This window comes from Gymnoscopelus microlampas (genome assembly GCF_963454915.1).
Source record: "Gymnoscopelus microlampas genome assembly, chromosome: 3".
In the NCBI taxonomy this organism is placed as follows: Eukaryota; Metazoa; Chordata; class Actinopteri; order Myctophiformes; family Myctophidae; genus Gymnoscopelus; species Gymnoscopelus microlampas.
This window is the reverse complement of record NC_139940.1, coordinates 5,187,589-5,201,606: the sequence shown is the minus strand read 5'-3', so window position 1 is coordinate 5,201,606 and position 14,018 is coordinate 5,187,589. Positions and strand designations below refer to the sequence as shown.

Genomic DNA, 14,018 nt, shown 5'->3' with positions numbered 1-14,018 from the left:
TGTGAGCTTGTAGATCTGTGATTGTAGATCGGTGTATGCAGTGATGGGTGATGATGCAGCCATATTAATCACTTAACCCATTAAGACCTGGAACTGTGTCATTTTTAGATTTTACACTTTGGGCTATTCAAAAATAGCAGATATACAAGCTCATATCGAGCTTGCAGATCTGCTATTTTTTTAAAATCGTGAAAATGTGTGCAAATCTTCTGAATATATATATTTTTAAAGCAAACATTTTTAACTCAAATCTTTGCTTCTGAGGGGTCCCTGGAACAAAATATTTTGATGGGGGTCCGCGGCCAAAAACATATCATTTTGGGGGTCCTTGACATGAAAAAGATTGAGCGCCACTGATATAGAAACACACGTTTTTCAGAATACTTGTTGAGATTTAGGAGACATGTAGAATCGGCTTCAGGTCTCAATGGGTTAACCCAATATACTTCATTACTGGACGCCGGGAATGCGCCATGACGCTCATGAGTGGCAAAACCTCGCACCGGAAGTTGGATGAAATACATTGCCGTGGATGGAGCCGGCTGGACCAGCTCATGAACAAACACTTATTTCTAAACGATTGCGACCGTTGTCATATAATCGGTTCAGGAATATAAAAGAAGACACATATCACAGATTGTTTTCTAATCACTTGCTTTTCCATGTGCACAGACAGTACATCATTTTATTGAGGCATCTGAACGGCGGCAGGTACTGTTTCTGTGTCGGAGGTATTGCGAGATTTGGTTGCCAGACAGGAAATGGTGGACAGTCTTGCGCTACGCGTTCAGAAACGTACTTTGTGCTCTTTAGATGCTTCTATAACATTATACAGTGTACAGCAGAAAACAATGTGTGATGTCTTCTTCTTTTATTTTCCTGAGCCGAGTATTTTATAAAGGTCTCAATCGTTTAGACCAGGGGTCCTCAACGTTTTCAGGCCAAGGACCCCCTAGCTGAGAGAGAGATGAAGCAGGGGCTCTATATTGTATAAAATTGTGTTTCAGATTAAAGGTTTTTTTTTACTTGGTCTGCTATTTTTTCCCTTTCCACCTATAGCCTCTTTGCCAAAAATAGCCGATCTACAAGCTCTCAACGCCTCGCAGCGCGAGGCGTTGAGAGCTTGTCGATCGGCTATTTTCGGCTAATGTTCCCCTCAGAAAAGGAATTCTAGGGTTCAAGTGGTTAATGTAAAAAAAACTAAATCCTATCACACAAAGATTCGGCGGACCCCCTATAGTAGCTCTGAGGACCCCCTAGGGGTCCCTAGACCCCTGGTTTAGACATAGTGTTTGTTCATAAGCTGTCCAGCCGGCTCTCATAGACTCCAATGTTATTCACAGAACTTCCGGTGTGAGTCTGTCTGCCACCCAGTGCTACGTATCTGCCGGCTGGAATTGCAGGGTAGAGAAAATGACGTCGACGTGCCTTCCTTAAAAAATGGATTCCTTCCCGTACAGCTGTGGTTCTCAACCTTTTCAGGCCGTGACCAGGCCCAAAATAATCATATTTGAACTGATAATCACTTGGAATTGTAGGAGTTGAGGCATTACATTTTCTGTTTTACTCTGTGCCACAGATACATTTTGTGAAAACAGCAGATCTACAAGCTCACAACGCCTCGCATTGCGAGGCGTTGTGAGCTTGTAGATCGGCTATTTTCAAAATTTCTAATTGCCAATTTCTAATATTGTTTGACAATTTGGCCAATGTTTGACCAGTTTGTTTATTACTTTTGATGCAGTAATGGTATTTTCTCATGGATATCTCTCAGGGTAGTTAATACCGTCACAAAAACATGTAGTAATCCTGGTCGCTATAACGCCTCCCCCATGACAGCCGGGGCGCCTGATGGAGGGGAAGGGAACTGGTTGGAATGACGTGTTCCTTCCACGCGCTACGTCCTACCAGGGAAACTCCCCCCTGTCAGGTGACAAGAAGGTCAGTTGGCTCTCATGCATTGAAGGAGGCATGAGCTCGGCCCTGGCCTCCCTAGGCTGGTGAGGGGAGTGTAGCGCCCAGGATCACTTAGAAAATTGGCACCGGGTGAAAAATAAGGGTTACAAAATCGTGGGATAAAAAAAAAAAAAAAAGTAATGGTATTTTCCTTTCCTTTTTTTTCCTACTTTTTTTTTTAGGTATAAAAAAAAGTCCTTAAATTGTCACTTCACCGTCATCTGGTGACACCCCCCACACAAAATCATGTAGGGGTCCTGACCCACAGCTTGAGAACCACTGCTGTAGCCTACAGTAGACAGACGGCACACACAGAAATACAACACAGCTGTTGTTCATTCTCTCGACACAGACATGTTGGCTCCTCCCACACGTTTCAAATGCCTTCCGTCTAACATGATGTTCTGTCGAGGGTCACTTCCGTTTGGCCCGTGCAGTCGGTCACGTCAACAGTAATTCAAACATGTATTTTAAAGATATTTTAAAACGCATTTTGGTGAAAGCTCTGTCGCGATTGGCTGATAGTTTTTCTGTTCTCAACTGTTATACAGTCTCTCCGTAACAAAGATTGTGTTTAACCCTGCAAGGCCCAGATTCTTTTCAAGTTGTGATGATTCCTGGCTCTGTGGGGGGTATTTATATGCAAATATCCTGGCCAATGGCATTGTAAGACTAAACAATAGGACCCAATGAGGATTTAGATGTGAAAAAAATAAAAAATAACAGAAAAGAAAAATGATTTGAACTCATTTCTTTATAAAACATACATGTGATCGTGCGATCACACTGGGCCTTGCAGGGTTAAGGAGATAGTCTGGCGTTAGAGACTACTCTCTTTAGTCAGAGCTTCTATTCCAGTGGTTCTCAAAGTGGGGTCTGGGGACCCCCGGGGGTCCTTGATGGGGTCCCAGCAAAATGTGTTTAATAATATAGCATCAAATCAGTTTTACCACTAACATCGGCTACAGTATTTGAAAATAGCTGATCTACAAGCTCACAACGTGTCGCAATGTTGTAAGCTTGTATGATAGGCTATTTAACCCATTAAGACCTGGAACGCATCTGTGTCACTTTTTGTTTTGAGCTAAAAAGCATTATTTTACACTTTGGCTATTTTTGAAAAATCATGAAAATGTGTGCAAATCTTTCAATATTGTTTTAAAGCAACATTTTTAACTAAAATCTTTGATTCTGGGGGTCCCTGGAACAAAATATTTTGAGATGGGGGTCAGCGGCCAAATACATATAATCTTGGGGGTCCTTGACATGAAAAGGTTTGAGAACCACTGATATAGAAACATACGTTTTTTCAGAAAACTGTTAGGATTTAGAAGACCTTTGTAGAATCGGCCTCAGGTCTTAATGGGTTAAAAAAAGACTATTTGAGGGTCCTTGACATGACAGACTATCATGTTGTTGCTGCTCATCCTCGATTGGAAAGCACTTTATGTAAACTGCTGTTATTTTTAAATGTGCTGCTATGTAAATAAAGATTAACTTAAATTGACCTGACATGAAAAAGTGTGAGAGCCACTGTTCTACTGTTCTCCCTCTGCTGGTCATAGTGTGAACTGTGAACCAGCTCTGTTAATGTATTCGTATGTAATTGTGACCGTTTGTTTGTTTGTTTGTTTGTCTGTGTGTAGTTCTGATAGTGACCTTGAGGGGGCAGTAGTAGAGGTCATCGACCACCACTTTTTGGAGAGAGACCCCTCCCCCTCCTGCCCAGTTACCGTGGAGACGGTGGGCTCCTGCGCCACCTTGGTAACGGAGCGCATCGTCCAGAAGGCTGCGGACATCCTGGACCAACAGCTAGCTTTACTACTGTATGGTAAGACTTTACTGGTCTCTAATGGTCTCTACTGGTCTCTACTATAGACTAGCAGCTAGCTTTAGTACTTTATGGTAAGACTTTACTGGTCTCTAATGGTCTCTACTGGTCTCTACTATAGACTAGCAGCTAGCTTTAGTACTTTATGGTAAGACTTTACTGGTCTCTACTGGTCTCTACTATAGACTAGCAGCTAGCTTTACTACTTTATGGTAAGACTTTACTGGTCTCTAATGGTCTCTACTGGTCTCTACTATAGACTAGCAGCTAGCTTTACTACTTTATGGTAAGACTTTACTGGTCTCTAATGGTCTCTACTGGTCTCTACTATAGACTAGCAGCTAGCTTTAGTACTTTATGGTAAGACTTTACTGGTATCTAGTGGTCTCTACCGGTCTCTACTATAGACTAGCAGTTAGTGTTAATACTATGGTAAGACTATATTGGTCTCTATAGACCAACTGCTAGCATTACTACTGTATGGTAAGACTAGTGTACTGGTATCTACTGGTCTCTACAGATACCTACACAGGAGACAATGTCTGTGGTGTGGAGTTATTGTAAAGTCTCTGAAAGTAGCAAATGTACTATTTGCAATGACCGTTCCGCTTCAGTCATGCAAGGAAGCAGCAAGTCACAATCGTTTTATGTCAAATGTGCCATAAACCACCTGAACATCAGACATTCTGAATTGTAATGCTCTTTCACACATCTGTAGTACAGATGTGTTGAGGGGTGCTATATTTAGCAGAGAATGCGATCATATCTGAGATAATGCACTTATATATTGCATTAACACATTCCCTGCAAATCACGTAGATCTACGTTTTTCTCACACAGAACCCAAGATATTGTGATTGAAGGTTTGCTGCTCCATTCACTTCTTGGTTAACTTATTACTTAAAAATCCTGTATCTCGGCTCCTGTGTACTTTTTTTGTATTGTATGTATTTTTGTCCGAGACATGCTATTTTCAAAGGCGTTTAAAAGCGAACGGAAGGTCGCGATGACATTTTTTTTATTTTTCACGGAAGCCCAGTGAAACCCTTTGTGATTAGCAACCATCAGGGGATCGATCATACTGGAGATAAATATTCTGTGACTACTTGAAAACAGCTTAAAAAAAAACAGGTGCATAGTACCTGGCAGTGAATCTCTTCAATTCAGCCCTCACTGCAATGCAATGTTTGATCATGGAAAAGTCCTTCAAACGTCATGGAAATCCATAGATCAAAATGTGCATAACTCCTACAGAAGGAACACTGAAACGTATAAACAAAAGAATGTTTTGGCAAATTAAATTAAATTAAATTTGATGGTTCACTTTGATAACAGCTTTCAGCTGACTCCAAATATGGTAAAGATGGGAGGAACAGTGGTCGTGCAAATATGCCATGAATATACAAGAATCATGGCACTAGTTCTGACATTTGTATTCCTTCCCCTGTCTGTCTGTCTGTCTGTCTGTCTGTCTGCCTGCCTGTCTGTCTGTGTGTCAGGTACCATAGTGTTAGACTGTGTCAACATGGCTCCAGAAGCAGGGAAGGTGACTCCCAAAGACAGTCAGATTGCTGCCCTGCTGGAGGCGCGCTTCCCCAGCCTGCCACCGAGAGGCGCTCTCTTCCAGTCCCTCCAGAATGCCAAGTTTGACGTCTCAGGTATTGATTAACCACATGGACCCTAGCGTTCCTGTATTGGGGCCGAACATTCCATGGCGGGTCACATGAGAAATTGAAACAAAAACCAGCACACTCAGTCCATTCTAATAACAGTTTTGCCGGGTGCACGGCTTAAGACGACTGTATAAATGTATAAAACAAAGACTAGCCAGCACTCTGGTACTTTATAACCCATTAAGAGCTGGAACGCATCTTTGTCACTTTTTGATTTGAGCTAAAAAGCATTATTTTACACTTTGGCTATTCAAAAATAGCAGATATACAAGCTCGTAGGGCGGCACCGAGTGCCGCACTACGAGCTTGTAGATCTGCTATTTTTGAAAAATCGAGAAAATGTGTGCAAATTAATATATTTATATTATTTTAAAGCGAACATTTTTAACTCGAATATTTGCTTCTGGGGGGTCCCTGGAACAACATATTTTGAGATGGGGGGGGTCGGCGGCCAAACGCATATCATTTTGGGGGTCCTTGACATGAAAAAGTTTCAGCACCACTGATATAGAAACATAGGTTTTTCAGAAAACTGTTGGGGTTTAGAAGACATTTGTAGAATCGGCCTCAGGTCTTAAAGGGTTAATTCATAAATAAGGCGTGGGCATACACGTTTCAGCGTCAAGCCTTCCTCTATGTGTATATACTGTATGTAGATGCAGTACATGCTGAGGAAGGCTTGACACTGAAACGCGTCTCTGTATCCCCGTGCCTTATTTATGAATTAAAAAGTACCAGAAGGACTTGGGAGTGCTGGCTATTGTTTTCTCATTTATACAGTACCCACAACTTGCAGTTGTTGCTGTATGTTTATAATCATAATAATAGGAGAAATAATATCAGAACACAACAATATCTATTGTACATTAAGTGAGTTCTCAAACGTCTCCTCCTTGTCAGGGCAGATGGTGCTTCAGAGTCCACAAGGCGTTATTTCATCAATTCCCCCCAGGAAATGGCTTGCTGTGTTTAACTCATTGAGACCGGGAACGCATCCGTGTCACTTTTAGATCTCTTTGGCTATTCAAAAAATAGCAGATATACAAGCTATTGTATATCTGCCTCAAGCTTGTAGATCTGCATTTTTTTTTTTAAATCGTGAAAATGTGTGCCAATCTTTTTTTAAGCGAACATTTTTAACTCAAATCTTCCTAACAGTTTTCTGAAAAACGTATGTCACTGTAATATCAGTGGTTCTCAAAACATTTTCATGTCAAGGACCCCCACAATTATATGTATTTGGCCGCGTACCCCCATCTCAAAATATTTAGTTCCAGGGACCCCCAGAAGCAAAGATTTGAGTTACAAATCATATATATATACTGTATATGTAAAGATGTGCACAAAATGTTCATGATTTTTCTAAAATAGCCAAAGTATAAAAATAATGGTTAAAGTGGTTACACAGATCATGCGTTCCCGGTTTTGATGGCTTAACAATCTTGTGAGACAGTAAATAAGTCGTCCTGCTGAGACCATTATCTGTCACATGGAGCGTGGTGGGAAGTCCTCGCTGTTTCTGCCGCTTTGATAGGAAATCTAATTGCCTTCCCCTCGGGTGACAAGTTGTTGTTTATTTGTGGGCTGTTTACCAATTTGCTCCGCTCAGTGAGAACTCATAATGACTTGGCTTACTGTCCTTGGTGCCATTATTGGTGAATTCCTTCCACAAGACGTGATTGTGATTAGCAACATTATACTGACTGTTTTTTGTTCGATTTTAATGACTTTAATGATGAATATTTAAGTTCTCATGGTGGTATAGAGTCATGGTTCTCAAAGTGGGGTCCGGGGACCCCCAGGGGTCCTTGAGGGAGTTCCAGGGGTTCCCCAGCTAAATGATGGATAGTTAGGAACCAAATGGACCCTTATGGGTCTGTAACTCTGAGAGTGTACAAAGTGGGCGCTCTATGCCGTGTTTCTAAACCTTGTAGCACGTTGAGGTTTGCAAAAATGTTAAGTGTGTTATAAATCAAATGTATTATTATTGCCAGACCCAGGGGGTCGGCCTACATGAGGCTTTGTCGGTCTGTCCCTCTTTTCCTCTTTTTGTCCCTCTTTTCCTCTGCACACACGTCATGCGAAGTCCGGCCATTCAGATTTCAACCACTAGGGGTCTGGCAGAACCAGGTCTCCTGGTTTCCTTGTTATTATTATATAGGATTCAAGTGGTTATGGACATATAAGATATGCCACACACAAACACCACAACATATAAGAACAACATAACATTCTCTATAGTGGTGAACCAGCCCAGCGTGTGGTGTCATGTACTGTGCTGTGTGTGTCACAGGTTTGAGCACACGGCAGATGCTACTGAAGGACATGAAGGCAGTGGCAGAAGGAGACTTGAACCTGGCCGTTTCAGTTATATACATGACCCTGGAGGTAAGAACTTCATACACTAATAAATAAAGAAAAACATCACATGGATGCAACTGGGACGTATCGTCAGTGTTGTAGCCTGGGGTCATCGGGTGTTTCGGGTCTCGCAACATACAACATACACCCTCGCCCAGGTGACCCAGCCAGGGTTGATCAAGCCCCGACTTACGTCCCTGTAGCACCCACGGTCAGTCCTATAGGGCATTGGTTCTCAAAGTGGGGTCCGGGGACCCCCAGGGGTACTTGAGGGGGTTCCAGGGGGTACCCAGTTAAATGATGGACAAGAACCAAATGGACCCTTATGGGTCTGTAACTCTGAGAGTGTACAAATGGAACCAAATGGACCCTGACGGGTCCATTTGGTTCCATTTGTACACTCTCAGAGTTAAATTAACATTGATTTTACAATATGAATTGGGGTCCCAGAGGTATAAATGCCATTAAATGGGGGTCCGTAGCCTAATGCATGTCAAACTGGGGGTCCTTGAAATTAAAATGGTTGAGAATCACTGCTAGAGAGCCGTAAAAAACTTTTATTGGGTTCCCTGGCTTACATTTTCAAATGGGGGTCCGCGGGGTAATAAGTGTGAATTTGGGGGTCCTTGCCATGAAAAAGTTTGAGAACCACTGCTATAGGGCAAGTCAGGGCAGTCCGCTTCTCCGGAACTACTCTGCCGGGACTCGGGGAGGCTCTAGCACGTGGAGGGACTAGGCTCTGTGGGTTGTCTCCTGGCCGGGCTCCTCCTTCGTCTCACCAGGTCCAGGACCTGCGCGCTGCGCCAGTATACTATATATATTTATTGTATGTCGTCGCTGTGGGTGGAAACCTTGTACAGTATGTGCAAAACTGTTACTTGGCAGGAAATGGAAAAAAAGAATGTGTTCCAGTGGATCCAGTTTAGTCACAAGTTCTTGTTAATACTTTTCATTGTTTGTTGACATCAAATGTTTATAAAACCCACAGAAAGACTTCTCTTTCAACCTGGTGTCCCTATTTTGGGCATTTCATTATAGGCCACTCAGTAAGTTTGGAAGAATTTGGAAATCGATTTTAAATACTTGAAATGCTTTGAGATATTCAGCCTTGTAATGTAATGCCCAAAATCGCAGATATGCAAGTTCTCAGCACGGCACAAAGTGACGCGCTGTGAGCTTGTAGATCTGCTATTTTTGAATAGCCAACATACGTATAAATGGATGAAGTGGTTAAAATGATTGTGACGCTATGTTAACTAATTTTCCATCTTATATTGTTGTAAACTCAGATTTGGTTTTGTTCCATGACATTGTAGCAGCAATAAGAACAAGAACAAATACATCATAAAGAATGGCAACAATAGTAAGAAAAATAGAAAAATATAGTGCACTTTGAGGTGCTTGAAGGTGCTGTGTGCATGGCTCCTACTTCTAAATATTATCAATCTGTGTATGTGCGCACGGCACAGTATGTGTGTATATATATTTTTATATGTGTATGCACATAATACACTGTGTGTGTGTGTGTGTGTGTGTGTGTGTGTGTGTGTGTGTGTGTGTGTGTGTGCGTGTGCGTGTGCGTGTGCGTGCGCGTGCGCGTGCGTGCGTGCGTGCGTGCGTGCGTGCGTGCGCGCGCGCGCAGTCTTGAATCGGTCTCGGAGGGTGAGATGCACACACCTAGTTTCCATGGTTACAGACATCAATACATTCCTTTTTTTTTAAAGATCTATTTCCGGCAGATAACAGTGAGAGAGTGACAGGAAAGGCAGTGGAGCGAGAGAGAGAGAGAGAGAGAGATAGAGAGAGAGAGAGAGAGAGAGAGGATGATGACATGCAGCAAAGTGCCTCGGGCCTTAGCCAGACGTCACTTAATGTTAACCTCAGCACTGCCTCTATTCTGGGGGGAACATTTGCCAGAAATGGCCGATCTGCAAGCTCTTCTAGATCGTCTTATTTTTGGCGAAGAGATTTGGTGTAGAAAGAAACTAAGAGCAGAGCCAGCTCAGGTCCGTTTCACTAAGTGTAGAGCATTGGTTCTCAAAGTGGGGTCCGGGGACCCCCAGGGGTCCTTGAGGGAGTTCCAGGGGGTCCCCAGCTAAATGATAGATGGTTAGGAGCCAAATGGACCCTTATGGGTCTGTAGCTCCGAGAGTGTACAAATGGAACCAAATGGACCCTTATGGCTCTGTAACTCTGAGAGTGTACAAAGGGAACCAAATATACCCTTATGGGTCTGTAACTCTGAGAGTGTACAAATGGAACCAAATGGACCCTTATGGGTCTGTAACTCTGAGAGTGTACAAATGGAACCAAATGGACCCTTATGGGTCTGTACTGTAGCTCCGAGAGTGTACAAATGGAACCAAATGGACCCTTATGGGTCTGTAACTCTAAGAGTGTACAAATGGAACCAAATGGACCCTTATGGGTCTGTAACTCTGAGAGTGTACAAATGGAACCAAATGGACCCTTATGGGTCTGTACTGTAGCTCCGAGAGTGTACGAATGGAACCAAATGGACCCTTATGGGTCTGTAACTCTAAGAGTGTACAAATGGAACCAAATGGACCCTTATGGGTCTGTAACTCTTAAGAGTGTACAAATGGAACCAAATGGACCCTAACGGGTCCATTTGGTTCCATTTGTACACTCTTAGAGTTACATTAACATTGATTTTACAATATAAATTGGTGTCCCAGCGATAGAAATGCCATTAAATGGGGGTCCGTAGCCTAATAATGCGTGTCAAACTGGGGGGTCCTTGAAATTAAAATGGTTGAGAACCACTGCTAGAGCCGTAGAAATCTTCTCTTATGGGGGTCCCTGGCATATCTTTTCAAATGGGGGTCCGTGGGCTAATAAGTGTTAATTTAGGGGGTCCTTGACATGAAAAGGTTTGAGAACCACTCTATATGGTTGACCGGAGTCCCTCAGGGCTCTATACTAGTGTCCTCTCTGTTATTGTGGGGAACATAGCAGATCGACAAGCTCACTGAGCTTGTCGATCTGCTATTTTCTTCGAAAGCTTTCGGATGCTGGGGTTTTAAGTGGTTAAGTGGTTAAACAGCACGACTATCTGTACGCTTGGGTTTATTGTCCAAAATGAATAAGAAAATGACCAGTTACCATGGCCACCAACATCTAACTACTACCTGAAGTTGCCATGGGAACCAACGTCTTTGTGTTGACGTAACGACATGGAGTTATAGCAAAGTAGTTCTCAAATATGTTCACGTCAAGGACACCAACGTTGATTCGTTGATGTTCTATATACATTTGGGCCATTTGAAAATAGCCGATCTACAAGCTCACAATGCGTCGCACCGCGAGATTTTTATACATTTGAAAACTTGAAATGGGACATTCTGCATAATGAGTACTTTCAACTTTTGGTACTTTTAAGTACGTTTTGATGTCAATACTTTTGTACTTCTTTACTCAAGTACATTTTTAATTCCGGACTTTTACTTGTAACAGAGTATTTTTATATTGCAGTATTGACACTTTTACTTAAGTAAAAGATGTGAGTACTTTTTCCACCATTGGCCTATATTATCACATCCCCCAGAATAGGTTTAACCGTGATGATGAGTCAGCATTGTGAGTACTGTGCCAGTCATGTCACACCCAGCTGTCCTATCAGAGCTCTACGTCACGCGGACACAAAAAGACTCACGTTTGACTTGGTGTCACACCCATGGAATGTTCCACTAATGGAACATGAAAGAAAAAAACGAAAACAGACTGGTTCTGCTGGCTTTCTGTTCACTTTATAATTAGAACATTTTAAACAACGTCATGAAAACACTGATGGGCATTTCTCCTAATCACAGAGGATCATCAACTAGTAATTAAGGTCATACAACAAATTGTCATGTTAAAGATTCAAGTGTTTTATAGTGCAGACAGTGACATTATTGTGCAACTTAGTGCAGGGGTTCCCAGAGTTGGGGTCGCGACCCCACCATCAGTGTCCCGCGACCCCGAAATGATTTTGGGTCATAAAAAATAATTTACTAAAAAAAAAAAAAAAAATCAAAATTATTACAAATAGTACATTTTACCCATCTCATTAGGGTACTGTACATGTGATTGATTGAATTCTATGTTAACAAGATTATTAACAGTACAAGTAGTAGGCCTACAGTCAAAAGTCATACTAAAATACATTACAAATGCGCACTGAACGTGCAAGTTTATGTGCATAAATTACCTCCAGGGTTAGGTGGGGTCGCGAGTCAATGGCCGTATTATTTTGGGGGGCTGAAAAGTTTGGGAACCCATGACTTGCAGTGCAGTGGTTCTCAAACTTTTTCGTGCCAGGGACCCCCATAATAGAAGATTGTTACGGCTCTCTAGCAGTGATTTCAACCATTTTAATTTCAAGGACCCCCAGTTTGACATGCATTAGGGCTACGGACCCCCATTTAATGGCATTTATATCTCTGGGATCCCAATTCATATTGTAAAATCAAAGTTAATTTAACTCTGAGAGTGTACAAATGGAACGGGTCCATTTGGTTCCATTTGTACACTCTCAGAGTTACAGACCCATAAGGGTCCATTTGGTCCCTGTCCATCAGCTGGGGACCCCCTGGAACCCCCTCAAGTACCCCTGGGGGTCCTCGGACCCCACTTTGAGAACCAATGACTTAGTGGATAGAAACGATAGAGGAGGGAGTTTTAATGCCTTCAAACGGCTATTTTACGACCTTTTTGTTTAGGCAAATGAACAAACTCAACGCGTTTGGAGTATGGATAACTCTTCCTCAGGCAGCTGCATTGCTGCCTGAGGAAGAGTTGTCAAACTCGTAACGCGATGCTGAGCAGTCTGTAAGGTTTTGAGACAATCGTTTGTTCATTTGCCTAAACAAAATAGTTCTAAAATAGCTGTTTGAAGACATTAAAACTATTTTTGCATCATTCAGTGGTCTCTCTCCTGTATTGTTTTTTGTGGCACAACATTGTGTGGCACAACCTTTCCAAAAGAGAGCCCATCTGCACCTCAGTGGTGTGTACTGTACATGTACCTGCACCCGTAGGGCAGTAGTTCACCCAAAAAAATACTTATTTTCTATCAATTACACACCCCATGAAGCATTGAATTCATGTATTTTTTTTGTACGTTTTTGTCGCATTCCTGAGCCAATAATTTGATGACCGGGTGTATTTCCTGTAGGAGACACAAAGAGTCTACTTTGTGTCTCCTACCGGATACATTGGCGTCTTTCCGCTGGTAATCAAATTATTGCCTTAGGAATGCGAAAAAAACTAAAACAAATCCGTGAATTCAAGGCTTCATGGGGTGTGCAATTGATAGAAAATAAGTCATTTTTGGGGTGAACTACTCCTTTAAGGTGGTGATTGAGTGGGTGTGTGATGTCCTGTTCTATTGAAGTTACAATGTGTGCAAAGGCCTTGTCGTTCTGTGAGGTTGGCCATGAGGAGACCAATTACCCTAACGGCAGTGTTGTTTATGTCTTTGTGGTGTACTGGGTTTGGATTGTGTCCTATTGTAACCTCGGCTTCGTTGTAAACGAGGGCTTGCCGCGTCCACTAGTAGATATTGTTGCTGTCGCTCAGAAACCTTGTATCTCCTTATTTTAACTTTTTGTTTTTTATCCGTAAATTAAAGTCCTACTTGATCATACTACGGTGTCACGCGACAGCATCAAAAGCAGCAGATCTACAAGCTCGAAACGCGGCCCGAAGCGACGCGTTTCGAGCTTGTAGATCTGCTGCTTTTGATGCTTTTGAATTTGAATCCTGAAAAGTAACAGTTTTTGACATAATGGCGTTTCCACCCGACAGAGACGATATGATAGAAGAGGACCGTGGGCAGCTCCCAGCAGGACCAGGTGTGAACGTGTGATTACAAACGTAGTTTTTTTTTCTCCCCCTCAGGAGTTTCTCCAAAGAGCAGATCTGGATCAGGACCTGAGATCCTTCTGTCAGAAACATGGCTATGACGTGCTGATAGCCATGACCATAGCCTTCAACAACAAGCAGCAACCCTTCAGACAACTGGCTGTGTACAGCCACAGCGGCCTCTACAGAGAGGAGGTAAGAAATGCACACACAAACTACACATTAGGGGTGCAACAGTTAATTGAACTCAAACGGTTATTAAAAAAATAGTCATTATTCAATATTTTATAAAATAATCGATTAATAATCAATCCCTATTTTGGGAATGT

General features: G+C 42.3%; 1 protein-coding gene across 1 annotated transcript in view; it reads left to right on the top strand.

Annotated features, from left to right (window-relative positions):
- Window positions 1–14,018, top strand: part of prune (prune exopolyphosphatase) — a 31,635-nt gene that overhangs the window by 14,340 nt on the left and 3,277 nt on the right. The window contains exons 4-7 of the mRNA XM_084053784.1: window positions 3,603–3,787; window positions 5,287–5,445; window positions 7,754–7,848; window positions 13,726–13,884. Coding sequence (XP_083909910.1) covers window positions 3,603–3,787; window positions 5,287–5,445; window positions 7,754–7,848; window positions 13,726–13,884 — 598 coding nt within the window. The remainder of the gene's footprint in view (window positions 1–3,602; window positions 3,788–5,286; window positions 5,446–7,753; window positions 7,849–13,725; window positions 13,885–14,018) is intronic.